General features: G+C 35.7%; 1 protein-coding gene across 1 annotated transcript in view; it reads right to left on the bottom strand.

Annotated features, from left to right (window-relative positions):
• Nucleotides 1–21,688, bottom strand: part of Lrrc36 (leucine rich repeat containing 36) — a 60,365-nt gene that overhangs the window by 35,179 nt on the left and 3,498 nt on the right. The window contains exons 2-4 of the mRNA XM_026413279.2: nucleotides 5,271–5,398; nucleotides 1,629–1,821; nucleotides 752–848 (exon numbers count right to left, since the gene is read on the bottom strand). Of these exons, the coding sequence (XP_026269064.1) occupies nucleotides 752–848; nucleotides 1,629–1,821; nucleotides 5,271–5,398 (418 nt within the window). The remainder of the gene's footprint in view (nucleotides 1–751; nucleotides 849–1,628; nucleotides 1,822–5,270; nucleotides 5,399–21,688) is intronic.

Below are 21,688 nucleotides of genomic sequence, written 5' to 3'. Positions count from 1 at the left end.
ATACTAATATTTATAACTACATGTATCTATAGTACACAGATGACTAAAACGTATATGCCTACATGTACACAAAATATTAATAATAGTTAACTCTCAGTGGTAGGATATAGTGATTTTTTTCAGTATACCTGTAGGTGTTATTTAAATTGTAATTATTTATCTAATTTTCACTTAAAATTATAAAGCTAATTTTTTAAAGAATGAGTTTTGAGATAGAAGATATGGTACCTTTTTTTATGGAATTTTAGTAGCAATAAATGAAAATATCTACCATTCAGAGACAGCCTCAAGGTCTGTTTATTTTTTGTTTTGTGGAGAAATACTTTCCTTTTCTTCTTTTGACAATTTTTTTCTCTAGCAGTCTTGCCCATGGTAATTTAAATCTCCTTATTCAATAGAAAAATACCATGTGCTTCTTGATAATTCTATCAAGAAAAAGAGTTGCTAAGCATTTATGGAGAGAAGTCATCTCATAGTGTTCCTATCTATAAGCTGTGAACAACAACACTGGAGATTTTAAAAGTATATCCAAAGCACACCTAGCAATTCAAGAAAGCAGGAATGAACCCACTAGGGCAAGTTCATCAGATAAATCTCAGGATGCTGAAAAGATACTTTGATTCCAGATCTAAGTAGTTACAACTTGTGGGAGATTTCTGCTGGAAAATAAAGAAAATTGAAATTCACTATGACCTATGTCCAGAAGCAAACTAGAATGTTGTTTGTTTGTTTTTATAGAGAATTTTCTTACCTTTTTTCCACCTCTAAGAGGAAATTTTCACTGTTCCCCAACTGACTAAAATGCAGCTTGGCAGCTTTCCTCTCACTGTCACGAACAGTACGATCATCTGGAGGCAAAAACCGTGGTCTGAGCATGTTTATTTTTTGGAGTAAAGAGTAGTGGGTCAGAAAACCTTATTTACATAGGAAAAACTAAAGACCAGCCTCATATTTGTGTGTTAGAGACAGGTCACAACAAATACTATTGTGTTGTCACTGGAGAAAGCAGTAACTCAGGGAGACTTCAGGGATGCCATAGCAACAACTGCCACATAGGGTAACTACCCCTTCAGAAAAGTGGAGCTTACACAGCAAACAATCTCATGTTAAGACTGAAAGTTAGACTATTTTCTGAAAGAGTTCACTTAGTTTCCCTACAATGATTTTCCCAGGAACATGTAAAATCAAATTTTACATCAATAAGAAATGTAAACTTAATAATAAAATTATAAGAAAATGCAAACCAGCTCATTCAAAGGGATATTTCTTATTCCTTGCCAACTGAGTCTCAAAGGATTATTAGTTTTCTACTGCTAATTCAGTTGAAAAGTTAGGGCACCTGGAAAAACAAGTATCAATCTGGAAATTTTATGTTGAGAAGGAAGTGGTGGTGAAACCATCAACTGAAGAAAACTAAAGCTGGAAGTGACTGATAAAATCATAGGTGGTCATTCAATAAACAATAAACGGACTCGTCATACATCCTGCCAACACAAAGAGTTACATAAATATTGACTAATAAATAAATGTCCCTTGCCAGTGCACGCTCTGGGCCAACATCCAAAAGGTTAAGAGGCAGCTGATTTCAAGTAAGATTCTGGGGAAGGAGCAGAGGAGGAGGGTCTCACCCAATTTCTCCAGAGTTTGTAGTGTGTACACAGCAAAGAGCCTATAATCTGTATCTTTCCTTACAACAGGATTGAGTCTCAAATCTAATTCTTTGAGGAAGGGTAAAGGCTGTAGGCGGGACACCTCCACTAATGAAGGGATGTTGTTATAATATAAATTCAGGTCTTGGAGTGAGCATAAATACTGGATGCCCTGCAAGGAAAAGACCACATTAGGAAACTGCACATTGTAGGAAACGTATCTACTACTTTCTATTCTTAAATGCATTACCCAAACCACCCACAAGAAAGACAGGGTTAGAACTCCTATTCAGTTACCTGAGAATAAGACTACTGCAGCCCCTGGGCTCAGAGTGTTCTATGTGTTAAAAAGTTCACATACATCTTTATAAAATATGACATTCATATATCAACAGATATTCCCTATATCTGTTGGCTCCCAAATCATTTTCCTAATTCAATCCTTCCTAGTGGTAGCCAGTCCAAATCACTTTGGCTTTCTCACCTTTGCCTCAACCATTCTCCTTACTCCCTAAGAACTTCAATTTACAAAAGGAAGGAAGGTAGGCAATAGAGCTGCTTCTGGGGTAGGAGGACATGGTGGTTGTAATAGAAGTAGTAGTAGTAGCAGTAGTAATAATAATAATAATAATAATAATAATGATGATGATGTGATGGTATCCTCGTGTATCAATGCATCACTTTGAGTTTCAATGTATTATTAGGTGAAACAAAACAACACTTTCTCCAAGTCTTCCCTGGGGGACCTGTTTAGGACCCTTCTTGTCCTTGTTTCCCTCTTCAGAGTTACTGCCAACATGAAAGCTCTCCGTCCCCTAATCAGTCATTTCTCTTTGTAGAAATGTTCTTCCATTCTGTTCTCATATTGCAGATTTAGCAAACCCAGTCCTTTACTTAACTGGCAACAATATAATCAGGACTGGGAAAAGCCACAATTTTCCTGTTCTGCTGAAATCTGCTATTGAAAAGAATTATTTAATTTGCATATATTTAGCTTGTTAGCTGCTTTTGCCCAACACTAAATTTCAGGACCATATTTCAAAACATATACATATATTTGTAATCACCTAATTGCATTAGTTAAAATGCTTGTCATAAGAATAACTGCCATTGAGGATTATTTCAGAAAGGTGAAATTATTTTCCATTATGTATTTATAAAATAATATTTTTATTCTTCTCTCATTTAAAATCATTTTTTATTTCAGGAAATTCAGAAAACTCAAAATATATATATATATATAAAACATTCCAGAGTAGAACCCTATTTATTTTGATGCATTTCTCTCTGTTTTTAAAATTTTATTAACTTTTACACTTTTAAAGAGTCATTGATTAGGAACAGTTCCCTGGTTTTACTCTCAGGGAAGTATACCATTAGGACTGTCTTTATTTTTTTCATATTTTCTTTCTTCCATGTTTTTATTGGTGCATTATAATTATACATACTGGTGGGATTCATTGTTATATATTTGTCTGTGTACATGATATAACAATATAATTTGGACAATATCATTACCCAGTATTTCCCTTTTCCCTCTTCTCCTCCTTCTGCTCCCATTCCTTTCCTCTATTTAGGACTGTCTTTAATGTGTCTAATGCACCAGCTCAAACAATCTTCTTTTTCTTTTTCCTTTGTTGATACTAGGCTTAACCTAGGGATGCTTTACCTCTGAGCTACATTCCCATCTCTTTATTTTTTTTTTCTTTATTTTGAGACAGGGTCTTGTTAAATTGCTGAGAATGTCCTCAAATTTATAATCTTCCTGTCTCAGCCTCCTGAGTAGCTGGGATTAAAGTGTGCACCATCATGCCAGGTTCAAGCAACCTTTTAATGTCTTTCAGTATAAAATCAAGGAAATCATTTCTATCCTCCTCTGACTTTTCCCAGTTGGCATGATTTCATGTATTCCCTAACACTGCATTAGAAAAAAGCCACAAAACATTTTCTCTCTGGGAAAATTGAGAAAAGTAATTCAGACCTACTGAAAATGAATATAAATAGATAAATAATACATGCAAAAATGTAGAAAATTAACATTTACCAAGTGCTTCCTATATGCCAAACACTATACTGGGAGTTTTATATATGTTATTTGATTACATGTTAATTTCATTAACTTTCACAGCAGTTTTTCACTCAATTTATATAAGTATAAAGAAATGGAGCATAAAATCAAATTACAGAAATATTCACTTAATTTTTTAGCATAAAAGGACAAATAAATGTACATATGAAAACAGGAGACTTAAGAACTCTGAAGTAATCCTTTCTAAAATTGATGGGCCAAATATAAATGACTGCTAAAAATGGTTTAAATACCAGTTCAACTTGGAGTTGCTATTTTTAGTCTTAGTTGGAAATTTGATCTATCTTGTTTGGGCTTTTTTTTTTTTTTTGGGTACCAGGGATCAAACCCATGGGCACTTAATCACAGAGCTATACCCCTAGCCCTTCTTGAAACATTTTGAGACAGGATCTCCCTGAGTTGCTTAAGCTCTCGCTAAATTTTTGATGCTGGCCTGAAACTTGTGATCCTTCTGCCTCAGCTTCCTGAGCTTTGGGGATTACGGGATCACCCAGTTGGGCTTGCTCTTTTAAGGCAAGTTATACCTTCAGATTGGGTCTGAATGATATGGTTTGAACGGTATGGACTATCCCCTAAGAAGTGCAAAATTGGCAGAATAATCCAGGAGAGTCTTTGTCACTTCCAGTCTTCTATAGAAGGACTTTGCCAATTAGTTAGGGCAAAATGGGAACATGTAGAAGAAGCACAATTTGAGGATCTATCATAAAGAAAACAAAACTTGTATGTCCGTGCTGTATGTACTTCTTTGCAGAGCTCTTTATTTTCTAATCCTTCCATATGCTATTCAAGTCTGCTCCTACTTTCCTGTACTGCTCTGTGTTCCACCATGCCTCGACATAGACATTCTTTTCTTTTTTGAGACAACCATTTCCTGATCTTCCTAGAAAAAACCCACTATAGCAATATAACCCAGTGTTTCTCTGTGTGCTTCATGTACTACTATAATCAGAATGCCCTTGGTACGTCCTGAGCCCACCCATACCCAGGGTATCTCTCAGAGCAGAGATTAAGAATCTGTATTTTTATAAGTGCTCTTCATGATTTTGTTGTTGTTGTTGTTGTTGTTGTTGACACTGGGGATTGAACCCAGGGGCACTCTACCATTAAGCAGCATCCCTAGCTCTTTTTATTTTTTAAGTTTTGATACAGGGTCTAGCTAAGTTGCTCAGGCTGGCCTTCAACTTGTGATCCTTCTGCCTCAGCCTCCAAAGTCACTGGGATCACCAGCATGTGCCACCAGACCTAACTTCTTCACGATTGTTTTGTACATATTGAAATTTGAGTTATTTCCCTAGGCAATGAGTGCTTAATATAGTTAATATAGTACAAAAGGAATTTACCCAATATTTTATAAGAAATTACTTTAAACATAGAACAAAGTTAGTTGAAAGAATTTTATAGTGAATAATAAAATTTAGCTGGAAAGCATTTAAAAAGAAGATTTAATAATCCTCAGGCTAACAATATTTCTCTCTTCTGCTCATCAAAAAGCAAACTGGGCTATCTGGCTTGTCATAGAATATAGAACTTACCTTTAGGCTAGTGATCAAATTCCTTGATAAATCTAAGGATCGGAGATTTTTAAAATTTCTGAAAGCATCACCAATGGAATGAATTTTTCCAGCATAAGATCCCTGTAATGAAAGAGACTCCACCAGTTCTGAAAAGAGATCATCAGTAGATATATTATGATCCCTACGTATATAAAAGTAGAGTCAATGAAAGTAGGCCTTCCTTCTTCCCATAACCCATCTGTGAAAGGCCCTAAATCCAAGGATTCTAAGATCACATCTTCTTTTAAATCAGCAGTATAACAGAGCCCTGTGGTGCAGGCCTATAATCCCAATGACTCAGGAGAGAACTACATTGAAATAAAATCTTGAGGTGCTGGAACAATATAGGCCTTATAAGCTTTTCAAATTCATAAGCTAAAGAAAAGACCTATATCCTGGAGAAATTAGTGGGAACAGAATCTATACTAGATGGAACAGGGATGATAGGAACAACAATGAGAAGGTCTAGACACAAGTACGGAAGGGAAGCAAAAATGGCAGATCTCAGGAAACAGTTCATGTTTTCCAGTACTTTGTGAACACAACAGAAGAGGGAGCTCCAAATCCTTGAAATAAAAAACTATGGGGTTGGGGACGTACAGTGGAGCTCACCCTTCCTATCTTAAAAGTACAGAAGAACTTACTGCACTTAAATACACAGCCAGAAAAGGATTAGAGTCAAAGCTTATATGAGGGTTATTATAAGAAAAAGGAGCAGAATAACATTCTTAGGAAATAAAAGTATTCCAGAATGATATGCCCACAGAGCAAATGAAGATATCATAGCAATGCAGCAATTCTCAAAGTGATTCCCAGACCCCTCAAGGTTCCAAAGATATGTACAGGGATCCACAAACTATTTTTTAAAATTATTTTCATAATAATATGAACGCATTCATTGTTTTTGGTACTATATTGACATTTGCACTTAAGATACAAAAGCAAAACTCACTGGGCTGGTAGGATGAATCAAGACAATGGCATCACATTTTACTAGTGGTTAATGCATTCTTTACTATTGTATGTTTGAAGTTCTTTTTTTGGGGGGGGTTTCTGGGGATTGAACTCAGGGGCACTCAATCACTGAGCCACATCCCTAGCCCTATTTTGCATTTTATTTAGAGACAGGGTCTCACTGAATTGCTTAGTGCCTCGACTTTGCTGAGGCTGGCTTTGAACTTGCAATCCTCCTGCTTCAGCCTACCCAGTCACTGGGACTACAGGTTGCACCACCACACCTGGCAATGTTTGCAGTTCTTTAAATGTCATTTAAGATTTCCCTTAATAGCCCGGCTCGGTGACACATGCCCTTAATACACTAGGTAGCACATGCCTGAAATCCCAGAGATTCAGGAAGCTGAGGCAGGAGGATTACAAATTCAAGATCAGCCTCAGCAATTTAATGAGACTCTGTCTCAAAAAAGTAAAAAGGGCTGGGGATATGGCTCAGTGGTTAACCATCCCTAGGTTCAATCTTCAATCCCCTGGTACCAAAAAAAAAAAAAAAAGAATTATCTTAAAAAAGTAGTAACAATGATTAATTTTATTAAATCTTTGTGTCTGTCTGTGTGTGTGTGTGTGTGTGTGTGTGTTAAGTACTCTCATTGGCTATATCCCAGCCCTAATTGTTTAAATCTTGACCTTTGAGTATATATCTTCTTTTGCATCGTAACTAAATGGAAAGTATTCATGAATTATTTCTGCTACATACTGAAGAATGGTGGATGCCTTGTAGAAAAACACTTTTATGTGACTGAGTTACAAGCTGAACTACACACTTTAAAAAAAAAAAAAGATTTCGGGCTGGGGATGTGGCTCAAGCAGTAGCGCGCTCGCCTGGCATGCGTGCGTCCCAGGTTCGATCCTCAGCACCACATACAAACAAAGATGTTGTGTCTGCCAAAAACTAAAAAATAAATATTAAAAATTCTCTCTCTCTTTCTCCCTCTCTCCCTCTCTCTTTAAAAAAAAATAAAAGATTTCTTTTTTAGTTGTAGATGGATACAATACCTTTATTTTGTTTATTTACTTTTTATGTGGTGCTTAGAATCAAACCCAGTGCCTCACACATGTTAGGGAAGCATTCTACCACTGAGCCACAACTAGGCACTTAACTAAGCACTTTTTTTTTTTACTTTTATTTTGTTTATTCTTATGTGGTGCTGAGGATTGAATCCAGGACTTTGAATGTGCTAGGCAAGTGCTCTACTGCTGAGCCACAACCCCAGCCCCAAACTAGGCACTTTTTAAATGAAACATCATATTTACTCAGAGAAAAGCAACCTGAAAAACTACGGTTATTCTGACTTGAATTTTTAGCAGACATTTTCTTAAAAATAAGCAAAGTGAGTCTGTCATTTCAGGAAAACAATGATATGTAACTATTATCCATTATAACAGTCTAGCTTCTAAGAAAAAATAAAATTGGGGGGGCTAGGGATAGCTCAGTGGTAGAGTACATGCTAAGCATGTAACAGGCCCTGAGCTTGATCCCCAGCACCACTAACATTTTATTTTCTTTTGGAAAACTTGTATCTGCACCATGAACTTGATAGCTTCCTAATGCTTCCTTATTTTTTAATGAGATTGATGGCAATATAATTTTAGATGTTACATAATGAAACTTGTCAACATTTAGAAGATATATATAGCTCAGTGAGTCGATATTTTTTAAATTACCAATGAATAATGTTATAAAACCATGCTTTGTTAAAAGAGTCATTCAACAGCAGGGCATACCAATGGATATTACTGTAACGATACAAAAAGCTCAGTGATATGTTTCAGATTTCATATACAACTAAATTTTAAGAAAATACCATTTGCCCAGTGTTCATGCCTTATCAAAGAAGAATTTCCATAATAAGCTACTGAAATATTCTTCCCTTTTCCAACTACTTATCTGTGTGAGGTCAGATTTTTTTTCCCATGTGTTTCAAACAAAACAATAGATCACAATAGATTTAAGACAGAAGTAGATATAAGAATCTGGCTATCTTGTATTAAAACAGACATTAAAGAGATTTGTAAGAATACAAATCTATATTCTATTTTTTATTTTGGAAAATATATCTATTGTTCATAAATATAGTAGGTAACCATATAATGGGTATGTTATATTTATCTTTCAATGAATCAATAAATTTTTAAAATTTTTTCTCAGTTTTAATTTCTTTCTTTTTCTTTCTTTCTTTTTTTTTTTTTTTTTTTGGAGGGGGGTACCATGGATTGAATTCAGAGAATTCAGAGGCACTCAGCCACTGAGTGACATCCCCAGCTCTATTTTGTATTTTTATTTAGAGACGAGGCCTCACTGAGGTGTTTAATGCCTTGCTTTTGCTGAGGCTGGCTTTGAACTCAGGATCCTCCTGCCTCAGCCTCCTGGCTTCTGGGATCACAGGTGTGTGCCACCTCGCCTGGCTCAGTTTTAATTTCTATAAGGTAAATACTAGCAGATAACTAAAGCTCTGTGGGGTCCTCAATAATTTTTAATAGTGTAAAGGAATCTTGAGAACAAAAAAATTGAAAATTACTGAAAATGTAAGTTGGAATTAGGAAAATTCAGAAAGATGATTGGAAAGAAAAGGAAGATTTGAAAATATAGAAGAACAAACTCAAGAAATAATAAAAATATGTAATCCCAGGGGTTCCAGAGGCTGAGAAACAGATGGATCCCAGTTCAAAGCCAGCCTCAGCAATTTGGCGATGCCCTAAGTAACTCTGTGAGACCCTGACTCTAAATAAAATACAAAATAGGGCTAGGGATGTGGCTCAGTGGTCAAGTGCCCAGAGTTCAAACCCTGGTACCAAAAAAAAAAAAAAAAAAAAAAAAAAGAAATAAAGAAACGAAAACAAATAATAAAAATAGAGTTTAAAAAAAATAATTTCAGAAATGAGGTCAAATGGTGCATGCCTATAATCCCAGCAGTTCAGGAGGCTCAGAAATTTAGTGAGGCTCTAAGCAACTTAGCAACTTAGTTAGACACTGTCTCAAAATAAAAAATAAAAAAGTCTGAGGATGGAGCTCAGTAATAAAGCACTCCTGGTTCAATCCCCAGTACCCTCCCCCCCCCCAAAAAAAAAGAACAAATAAAAACAGTAGAAAATTTCTACTTCTGACTATACTTCATATCCAAAAGAATTGAAAGCAAGGATTGAAATAGATACTTTTACACCAATGTTTATAGCAGCATTATTCATAATAGCCAAAAAGTAGAAAATATCCAAATGTTCATCAACGTATATATAAGCAAAATGTGGGATAGATATAAAATGAGGTCTTATTCAGCCCTAAAAAAAAAAAAAGAAAGAAAGAAATTCTAACGTAAACATAATCTCAACATGTTTAAACTTTGAGGACATTATGCTAAGTGAAATAAGCCAGACACAAAAGGAAAAATATTGTATGATTCCATATATACAAGATACTAGAACAGTCAAATTCACAGAAACAGAAAGTACAGTGATGTTGCCAGGGCTGAGTGCAAAGTGAATGGAGAGTTATTGTTTAATGGGTACAGGGTTTCAGTTTGGGAAGATGAAAAACTTCTGGAGAGAGATGGCAGTAATGGTTGCAAAACAATGCAAATGAAGCTAGGCACAGTGGCACATGCCTTTAATCCCAGTGGCTCAGGAGGTTGAGGCAGGAGGATTACAAATTCACAGTCAGCCTCAGCACCTTTTCTAAGCCCTAAACTAAGACCCTGTCTCAAAAAACAACAAACAAGAACAACAAAAAAACAGTGCTTGAGCACCTCTGGGTTTAGTCCCTGGTACCAAAAAACAAACCAACAAACAATGTGAATGTAATTAATGCCACTAAACTGGACATTGTTTGGATTTTTTTTTTTTGACCTTTGTTTTTGTTTCTTGGCTAACAACTCACTGTCTTGATTTCTATAGGTTTCTACTTTGAAGTCAGGAAGTGGCAGTTCTTTGACCTTTTCTTCTTCAGTGTTATGTCTGATATTCTAGGTCTTCTGCCTTTCTGTATAAACTTAAGAAATAAGTTTGGTGATATCTATAAACTAAATAAATGGCTGGGACATCATTTTTTTTATGGCTGAGTCATCTTTCATCATATAGATATACCACGTTTGATTTATTCATTCATCTATTGATTGACAACATTAATTGTTAGGGGAATACAAGTCAAAACCACAAGATACTCACTAGGGTGGCTATAATTTTAAAACAAGGGACTTTTTTTGCATCGATAAGGATATAGAGAAATTGAAATCTTCATATGTTGCTGGAGAGAATGTAGAATAGCCCCTGTGGAAGGTTAAGTTTAAGATCAACTGATCTTAACTAAGTGAGCAAAGATAATTCAATGGAAAAAAAAGATAATCTTTTAACAAGGGATGATAGAACAAGCAGACACACATAGAAAAAAAAGGGACTCAGACACATAGACTTTATATTTTCACAAAAATAAATAGAATAAATCAGATCTAAATATAAAACACAAAGCTGTAAAATTTCTAGAAGATAACAGAAAAATCTAAGCAGACTTTTTTTTTTTTGAGAGAGAGAGAGAGATAATTCTTTAATATTTATTTTTTAGTTTTTGGCGGACACAACATCTTTGTTTGTATGTGGTGCTGAGGATCCCACGCATGCCAGGCGAGGGCGCTACTGCTTGAGCCACATCCCCAGCCCAGACTTGGTTTTAGTGATGAAGCATTTTTTATTGTTGTTGTTTGCAGTACTGGTAATTAAATCCAGGGCCTTGAACATATTAGGCAAGCATTCTACCACTGAGTAACATCTTGGCCCTTTATAATTTTATTTTGAGGCAGGGTCTTATTCAGTTGTTTAGGCTGGCCTTGAACTTATGATCCTCCTACCTCAGCCTAATGAATAGCTGGGATTACAGGCATGTACCCCCCCATCCAGTTTGGTGATGAGTTTTTAATACACTAAATGCATGATCCATAAAGGAAAAACTTGAGAAATGGGACTTCACTAAAATTAAATATTCTGCTCCATAAAAGACACTGCTAAGAGAATAAAAAAACAAGCCACAGCTAGGCTTTTATAGTTTGGACCTTAAATGTCCCCCAAATGCCATGTGTTGAAGGTTTAGTCTCCAGCTCATGGTGGTACTGGGAGATGGTGGAACCTTTATTAGGGGAATCTTAGGGGAAGAAAGTTAGGTCATCAGGGTGTGCCTTTGAAGGGGATATTAGGACTCTGGCCCCTTTATCTTTTTGTTTCCTGGCCACCTCAAAGTAAGCAGCCTTTTCTACCATGTGTCCCACCATGATGTATGGCCTTGCATGCCCAAAAGCAAAGGGTCATGTGATCACGTAGATGGACAGAATCATGAACCAAAAATAAACCTTTCTTATTTATAAGTTGATTTGTCTTAGGTATTTGTTACAGCAATGGAAAGCTAACACACCAAGATAAAATGCTGGAAAAAATGTTTTCTGATAAAGGACTAATATTCAAAATATACAAAGAACTCTTTTTAATTTTTTTTAAGTTGTAGGTTTACACAATCCCTTTATTTATTTATTTATTTATTTATTTATTTATTTATTTATTTTTATGTAGTGGTGAGGATCAAACCCAGTTTCTCACACATGATGCTAGGCAAGCGCTCTGCCACTGAGCTACAACTGCAGCCCCCAAAGAACTCTTAAACCTCAACAATAAGAGAATAAACAATCCAATTTTAAAATGGAAAAGACCTGAAATACACTTCACCAAAAATGTTTTAAAATAGAAAATAAATACATACATACATACAGCATAGATGGTGAACTCAAAAATGCTTAGCATCATAAATCATAAGGAAATATAAAATTAAAAACAAGAAGATATCACTACACACTTATCAGAATTGCCCAAACCTAAAATACTGACAATGATGAATGTTTGGGGGAAGGAATGGTTCTTATTGCTGGATGGATTGCAAAATGGTTCAGCTATCTTAGAAGACAGTATGACAGATTTATACAAAGCTCAACACATCTTTTTTGTTGTTGTTCTTTTTAGGTATATATGACAATAGAGTGCATTTTGATATATTATAAATACATGGATTATTCTAATTAGGATCCCATTCTTGTGGTTATACATGATATGGAGTTTCACTGGTGGTGTATTCATACATGAATATGGGAAAGTTATGTCTAATTCATAATTTATTCTATTGTCTTTCCGAGTCCCACCTCCCCTTTCCCTTCATTCCCCTTTGTCTAATCCAGTTAAAATTCCATTCTTCCCTCTCCCAACCCCTGTTTCGTGTTAGCATTGCACATCAGAGAGAATATCAAACCTTTAGTTTTGGGGGATTGCTTATTTCACTTAGCATGACAGTCTCTAGATCCATCCATTTACAGGCAAAAGTCATAATCATTTTTTTATGGCTGAGTAACATTCCATTGTGTATAAATACACCACCTTTTCAAAGCTCAACATAACTTAACATATGATCTAGCACTGTACCTCTGCAATTTACTCAAGTGAATTATAACTTTATGTCCTCACAAAACCAATACAAAGCCAGGCAGGTTGGCATGTACCTATAATTCCAGCAACTTGGGACACTGAGGCAGAAGAATCACAAGTTTGAGGCCTCAGAAACTTATTGAGGCCATCTCAAAAATAAAAAAAATAAAAAGAACTGGGGATGTAGCTCAGTGGTAAAGCGCCCTGGGTTCAATCCCCAGGACCAAATATATAAATAAATTAATACACACAAATGTTCATAATTGCCAAATCTTGTAAGCAACCAAGATGTCCTTCATAGGTAAATGGCTAAACAAACTATGGTACAGTCACACAGTAGTATCTTATTCAGCAATAAGAGGAAATATGCTATTAATCATGGGAAAAAATTGAGGAACCTTAAATATATTTTGCTGTGTGGAAAAAAACCTGAAAATTTTACATACTATGTTATTCCAGTTTTATGACATTCTGAAAAAGGCAATGGTAAAAATATCAGTGATTATCAGGGGATTGCTGGGGAAGGCGGGATGAATAGATGGAGCACAGGGCATTTTTAGGGCAGTGAAACTATTCTATTTGATACTGTAATGGTAAAAATGTGATTTTTACTATTATATATCTGTGAAACCCCACAGAACTGCACAACCTGATATAAACATGGGCTTTAATAATAATGCATCAATATTGGTTCATCAATTGTAATAAATGGACCACACTAATGTAAAATTATTAGTAACAGGGGAAACTATAAGGGTGGGGAATGGGGTGAAATGCAAGGGAGCAAAGGGTATTCAGGAATTCTCTATTTTATGTGCAATTTTTCTGTAAGCCTCAAAGAGCTCTAAAAACTAAAGTCTATTAATAAAAAGGAATGAATTATTGATACATGCTAAAATATGAATGAACTTTCAAAATCTCATGCTAAGTCAAAGAGGCCAGACATAAAAGGCCAGAATATTGTATTATTCCACTCATATGAAATCTCATATTAAGACACAAATTCATAGAGACAGAAAGCAGATTAGTTGTTGCCCAGGGGCTGAAAAAAGTGTAAAATGAGGAGTGACTGCAATATATTGGTAGTTCTGTGGTATACAAAAATTTAATATTCTGAGAGTCTGTTATTGTAGAAAAGCTAAGGACAAATAGGATTCCATCAGTTACCTCAGCATTTCTCATGATTGTCACTGCAGACTAATTTGAAGAGCAGACTGAACATTTTTCAAGGGAATCAGAATTATTATTCAAATGATAAACTGCTACAAAGACAGACATTCTTTTATGATTCACATGAAGTGCAGGCCAGAGAGCAAATCAAACATTATATTCCCTTTCCACCTGCCTTGACCCTCACCAAGCCAGCCCCTCTCTTGGGCCTATATTTTTTTTTATTCCATTCCCAGCCTAATTTCCCAGAGCCTCAAAACGTAAGTAAAACTTGCCAGTTTTGGAAAGTTAATATATTTTCTGGAGACCTGTGATAATGGGCATGTTTAAAGAAAGAAAAAGAAATGGACCTGCCCTCAGTTCAATAGAGGGATGTTCAAATATGGGTGGGTGGCCTCAGAGCTGGGCTGAAAAGTTGAGCATCTGTACAATATCTTTGAGCATGCAACAGACCCCAGAAAATGCTTTTGGGGTGTTATCTTCCAACCTTCTGGATGGGTCCAGCACTATCCAATAAAAATATAATGTAAGCTACAGGCACAATTTAAAATTTCTAGTAGCCACATTATTAAAAAGTAAAAAAAAAATTATATATCATACACATCAAGAACAATAGAATAGGGATTGGGGTTGTGTAGCTCAGTAGTAGAGACTTGCCTAGCATGTGAAAAATGGGTTCAATCCCCAACACTGTAGGAAAACAAACAAACAAAAAACAAACCAAATCAAACAGAAAAGACAATAATCTCCCAATATGAAAATAGGGGCTATATAACCCTATGGGCAAAAACTTATTTTATTAATGAAAACAATAAATCAAGTAATTTCTCTGTAGGAAGCCATTTACAGGTCATTTTGACATCAAATTAATAACATTTAATAAAACTTGTTTATAATAACAATGAAAGAACTTCAAATAAATAAAAAATTTTAAAAAGGCCTCAGAAATCAACTTGAAAGATTTCTCACTTGCCAAAGTTGAGATAAATTGAGTAACAATTGGGCTGGGATTGTAGTTCAGTGGTAGAACGCTTGCCTATCGTGTGAGACACTGGGTTCAATTCTCAGCACCTCATAAAAATAAATAAATAATATAAAGGTCCATTAACAAATAAAAACATATTTTGAAAATTGAGTAACAAGGGTTGGAGCTGTAGCTCAGTGGCAGAGCACTTGTTTAGCATGTGTGAAATACTAGGTTCCATTTTTAGTACCACATAAAAATAAATAAAATAAAGGTGTTCTGTCCATCTACATCTAATTTTTTTTTAGAGTAGCAATAGATGGAAGTTACCTTTTTTTTTTTTTTTTTGGTACCTGGGATTGAATCCAGGAATATTTCAATCACTGAATCAAATACCCAGGTCCTTTTAAATTACTATTATCTTATTTTTCATTTTGAGATAAGGTCTTGCTAAATTGTTGATGATGGCCTTGAACTTGTGATCCTCCCACCTCAGCCTCCCAAAACATGGGGATTACAGCAGGTACCACTATGTCTGGCTTCAAATATATGTGAATCAATGAATTTATACTTAGAAAATGAAACAGCCCTCATTAGTCACTTTTAAATGATGCCAAGAAAACAACTCACTCTGAAAAGTGGCAAATAAAGTTGTTGTTTTTTAAATCAAGCTTTTATCCTGTCTTTTCTATACAAATTGAACCTCAGGATAATCAAATAGATGATATGAAGAATTTCTCATTTTTAGAATTTTTACACTTAAAGAAGAGGAATGGAAGATAGAATTAGAAAATTACCATTTTGTAATCCTTAATGAATTAATGGACATAGGCAATAATATTCAATGAACATCACAAAAAGAAAGAATACCAGGCATTATATGCTGCACAATAGTATTATACAACATTATCCAGAAGGTAGTCTTGACCAAAAAGGAAATGCTCCCACACATGTTTCCACACAGACACACACACACACACAGACACACACACACACAGAGACACACACACACCTCTCAAACCTGAATCTGATTAAAGTTCACCTAACTACCAATTCATATTAAATATAGGAAATAAAGGAAAACGTTAAACATCTTAGAAATATAGTAAACAAAATACAGATTACAGTGAACTTTTGTTGACAAATGATCCAGTTTATTCAAATAATTGAAAATGCAAGGGAAAAAATGGAAAATTTACAGATAAAATAAAATTGAAGACATATATCAAACAGTTGTCATATATGGCTATTATATAGATCCTGATTTTTTTTAAAATGAAAAATTTTATTTGGTTAATTATTTATTTGGCAGCACTAGGCTGGGGATTGAACCTAGGGCTTGGCAGTTAAGTCTAAGTTATTGATTATATTATTGAGTTATGGTTTCTTTGTTCAGATTTTTTCCCTATTTATTTATATATTTATTACATACATGACAATAGTGGAATGCATTACATTCATAATTATCCATTCACAGCACAATTTTTCGTAACTCTGTATATATAGTATGTTCACGCCAAATTCTGCCATTATACATGAGTTCTCTCTCTCTCTTTTTGCATTACAATTCTTAATACTCCTTTGTAACACAATTTATCATATCTGTATATAAGGTATGTTGACACATACCTTAGACATCTTCATATATGTATTTTGTATAATGATGACCATCTCCTTCCACCATCCTTACTATTCCCATTTTGTTCAGCTATTGTTTGAACAATCTATCTAGTGATGAAAGGAGTGTGTTAAAGTCACCCAGAATCATTGTGTTCTGGCCCATTTGACTCTTGAACTTGAGAAAAGTTTGTTTGGTGAACATAGATGCTTCATTGTTTGGGGCATATAAATTTATTATTGTTATGTCTTTTTGACAAAAGTTTCTCTTAAGCAGTATGAAATATCCTTCTTTATCCCTTGTGATTAACTTTGGCTTGAAGTCTACTTTATTTGATATGAGGGTGGAAATACCTGCTTGCTTCCACAGACCATGTGAGTGGTATGATTTTTCCCAACCTTTCATCTTTAGTCTGTGGCTATCTTTTCCTATTAGATGAGTCTCTTGGAGGCAGCATATTGTTGGGTCTTTTTTTTCTAATCCAGTCTGCTTGTCTATGTCTTTTGATTGGTGAGTTTAGGCCATTAACATTCAGGGTTATTATTGAGTCATGATTTATTTTCCCAGCTATTTTGTTTATTTTTGGTATTTAACTTGACTTGGTTTCCCCTTTTATTAGTTTTTCCTTTACTGTAATACCTCCCTTTTCTGATTTTCTTTTTTTAAAAAAATATTTATTTTTTTTAATTGTAGTTGGACACAATACCTTTTTTCCATTCATTTATTTTTATGTGGTGCTGAGGATAGAACCCAGGGCCCCACGTGTGCTAGGCAAGTGCTTTACCACTGAGCCATAATCCCAGCCCCCCCCCTTTGCTGATTTTCCTTGTTTTTTAATTCCTCTTCATGGAATATTCTGCCAAGGATGATCTGTAGTGCAGGCTTTCAAGTTGTAAATTCTTTTAACTTTTGTTTATCATGGAAGGTTTTTATTTCATCATCAAATATAAAGCTTAATTTTGTTGGATATAAGATTCTTGGTTGGGGGGCTGGGGTTGTAGTTCAATGGTAAAGTGATTGCCTAGCATGTGTGAAATGCTGGGTTTGATCCTCAGCACCACATAAAAATGAATTAAAAATACAGCTATTGAAAAAAAAAGATTCTTGGTTGGCATCCATTTTCTTTCAGAGTTTGATATATGTTGTTTCAGGATCATCTAGCTTTCAGGGTCTGGGTTGAAAAATCTGCACATAATCTAACTGGTTTCCCCTATATGTAATCTGATTCCTTTCTCTCATGGCTTTTAATATTCTCTTCTTATTCTGTATGTTAGGCATTTTCATTATAATGTGCCTTGGTGTGGATCTGTTGTGATTTTGTATATTTGGCATCCTGTAAGCCTCCTGAATTTGGTTTTCCAACTCAATCTTCATGTTTGAAAAATTTTCTGATACTATTTCATTGAATAGATTGCCCACTCCATTGGTTTGGAACTCTATGCCTTCCTATATGCCAGTAACTCTTAAATTTGGTCTTTTCATGCTTTCCCATATATCTTGAATGTGATGCTAATTTTTTTTTTTTTTACCATTTTCACTGTCTGGTCTACATTCTTTTCAAGATTATATATTTTGTCTTCATTGTCTGAGGTCCTGTCTTCCAAGTGGTCTAATCTGTTGGTGATGCTTTCAATTGAACTTTTAATTTGGTTTACTGTTTCTTTCATTTCAAGGATTTGGTTTTTATTTTTTTTTAGAACCTCTATCGCTATTGAAGTAATCTTCTGCTTTCTGTATTTGTTTTTGTAGCTGTTTGTCAAAATGATCTTTTGCTGCATGCATTTGCTCTTATATCATCCTTTAATTCACAAAACATTTTAATTATGTACATCCTGAACTCCTTCTCTGTAATTTCTTCTGCTGTGCTGGCTATGGATTCTAATAATGTGGTATCTTGATTTGTTTGGGGCACTTTCTTCCTTTGTATTTTCATATTGCTTGTGTATTATCCTTTATAGCACTGTGGATCTGAGGCATTACCGTTTTTACCCTATAGGCTTATGGTGTACCTGTAGGGATCCAATATCTTTCCTTTGAGGTGAAGGACAATGTTAACAGATCCCATATAAACAATATACACCCTAAAAAAACAAATGTTTGCTATTAAGACAATTACAGTTTGATCACAATGTACAGAAATGATGAATTGAATATACACAGTAGGTTTGTAAAAGGGCTTACAGTTTCTGATGGTGGACAAAGAACCGGGGTGAGGAATAGGATGGTATGCTGAGGTAGGAGGTGAGGATATAGAGTTATAATATCTTAGGAAATGTGAAAGAGAAATCTAAAGAGGAAGATTTGTAGCAGAAGAGAGAAGTAGTAGTTGTCTTTGGGTAGACAAGTTAAGTGGGAAGACAGTACAGTATATAAAACAAACACACATATATATTAAGAAAAATACAAAAATGTTAAAATAATAGAAATTGGTGAAAAAGAAAGAAAAAAAGAATATACAACACAACTGTAATATACTATTTAGACATCCCAGTCTTCAAAATCCTAATTCATGCAAAGCACTTGGTTTCACATATGTTGGGGATGTGAGGGTGGGAGAATAGGGAGGGAGAAGAAAAAAAATCTTGAAGGAAGAAACAGGTATTGTTTTGGTTGGAGATCAGTATCTTTCCTGCTTTCCTTTTCATCCAATAGATCCTTTTCATCTGTTGTTAGCTGGTATCTCTGCCCTCAGGATGGAGAGGGTAACCAGGATGTCATTATGCCAGGGTAGCAGCTGCTGGGGAGAGAAGGTAGTTAGAAACTGGGTACCTGGTCAGCTGGAGTTCCAAATTGGGAGTTGCCCCTGCTGAAGATGGTGATGAAGGTGGCCCAAGATGAAGATGCCTGCTTTCAGTCATGGGGTGTCGGGTCAGGTGGGGGAAACTAAGCGATGGTGTTGGACAATGAGTACAGAGATGAGCTCTGTAGTTTGCAGTGTGTGGCTACTTGCTGATTTCAGAGCCTGTGTGAGGTTCTCGGGTGCAAGCAGGACACTGTGAATAGGAGACTATCTTCTCTAATGTAGAGTCCTAACATAGCGGCAACGGGAGAGCCCCATGTTGGTAGATGGGGATCCACATGGGAGTGGCAGCCAGAGTTCCTACTTGTGGGAAGCTTCCAGGTATCCTGCGTAGTAGTGGTGTCCATGATTTCTGCCCGGGCGGTGGCTGAAGGTGCTGCCTCGGCAGACCTCTTGCACCTGGTAATCCTGCGTTGGTGAATAGCTGGGAAACCTACTCTCATTCTGAGGCGGGGAGCCCTGGACGGCAAATGTCTGGAGCAGGAATATTGCTCAGAGAAGCGGTATTCTCATTACTTGAATTCCTGGTCACGGAGCGACAGAGAATGCTGCCTCCCTCTGGCCTGCCATCTTGGATCCTTAATTTTTTTTTTAAGTTGTAGATGAACACAATACCTTTCTTTAAATTTATTATTTTTATGTGGTGCTGAGGATCCAACCCAGTGTCTCACACATGTTAGGCAAGTGCTCTTCCAATGAGCTACAACCCAGGCCAAAAATTAATTATTTTAATAGCCAAAAAATTAATAATTATATTTTACCCTCTCTACAAATAATTGTCATCAACCTAAAACATGCCCTAGCATGGTTTTTTCTTCTTCTTCTTTTTTTTTTTTAAAGAGAGAGAGATAGACAGAGATAGAGAGAGAGATAATTTTTTAAATATTTATTGTTTAGTGTTTGGCGGACACAACATCTTTGTTTGTATGTGGTGCTGAGGATCGAACCAAGGCTGCACGCATGCCAGGCAAGTGCGCTACCGCTTGAGCCACATCCCCAGCCCCCTAGCATGGTTTTTTTTTTTTTTTTTTTTTTTTTTTTTTTTTTTTTAATATTTATTTATTTTGAGTTCTCGGCGGACACAACACCTTTGCTTGTTTGTGGTGCTGAGGATCGAACCCGGGCCGCACGCATGCCAGGCGAGCGCGCTACCGCTTGAGCCACATCCCCAGCCCCTAGCATGGTTTTTAAAACCTGTTCTTGACCCCATCCTCCAGGTACCATTCCACTTCTGTATTCTCCTTTATAGCCAAAAGTTCTCATTTTCACTATCTCCACTGTTTCACATATCATTCCCTTTTCACTCCACTCCAATCTAGTTTCCCTTCCCACTCTTCTGAAACTCCCCTCATCAAGGTCCCCAGTGAGTTCCATGTCATCAAATCTAAGACTTTTCTGCATTAAACTGCTCAGTCTATCCACAGTACTTGGCACAGTTGAGCATTATTTTCATGATATACTACCCTTTCTTAAATTCCAAGACACCACATTCCTCTTAACCTTTAAACATTGAAATACTCACAAGGTATAATCTTAACCTTTCTTCTCTTTTTCATCCACAATCCCTAGCTGTGTTCACTTAGACCCATAGTTTTTTAAAAAATATATTTAATCTTTTAGTTGAAGTTGGACACAATACCTTTATTTTATTTATTTATTTTTATGTGGTGCTGAGGATTGTACCCAGGACCTCGCACATGCTAGATGAGTGCTCTGCCGCTGAGCCACAACCCTAGCCCAATACACACTATTTGCTAAGTCTTCAAAATTGACATCTATATCTCTGACCTCTGTTCTGAGATCTAGACTCTATATCCAATTGCCTACTAAGTTTCTCCCACTTTGATACCTATTAGCATTTTAAATTTAAAATGCTCAAGAGATCTCTTGATTCCCCTTCCTCAAACCCTCCCCCCTCATAGTCCACACACTATCTTTCAATAAATGGCACCACCCTCCACCTAGCAATAACTTAAGCCAAGTCTAAGTGTTATCTTTGAGTATTACATTTTCCTTATCCTCACATCCAATCCTTTTATAAATATTATCCATTTGACTCCCAAATATGCTTTGTCTCCATCCATTTCTTTTTATTTCTACTATCATCTTCTAAATTGAAATTGCCCATTCATTGTCTCTTACCTAGATTATTGATTGCACCAGGCTTCTAATAGCTGAGAATCATATTTTTAAAACAGGTATTAGACTGGGTCACAAGCTTATTCTAAAATTCTAATGAGTGAATAAAGGGATGATATTAGCCCTGACTATTGTGAAGAAAGAAAGTTGGTAAAACTAGAAAGAGCATTGAATTTGGAGGTTATCAAGATTTATGTTGAACGGAAGGTATAGCTCAGTGGTAGAGCACTTGCCTTTTATGCAGA

Source organism: Urocitellus parryii, chromosome 15 (genome assembly GCF_045843805.1).
Source record: "Urocitellus parryii isolate mUroPar1 chromosome 15, mUroPar1.hap1, whole genome shotgun sequence".
Classification (NCBI taxonomy): Eukaryota; Metazoa; Chordata; class Mammalia; order Rodentia; family Sciuridae; genus Urocitellus; species Urocitellus parryii.
The sequence above is the reverse complement of the archived record's forward strand: the minus strand, read 5'-3'. Positions and strand labels throughout refer to the sequence as shown.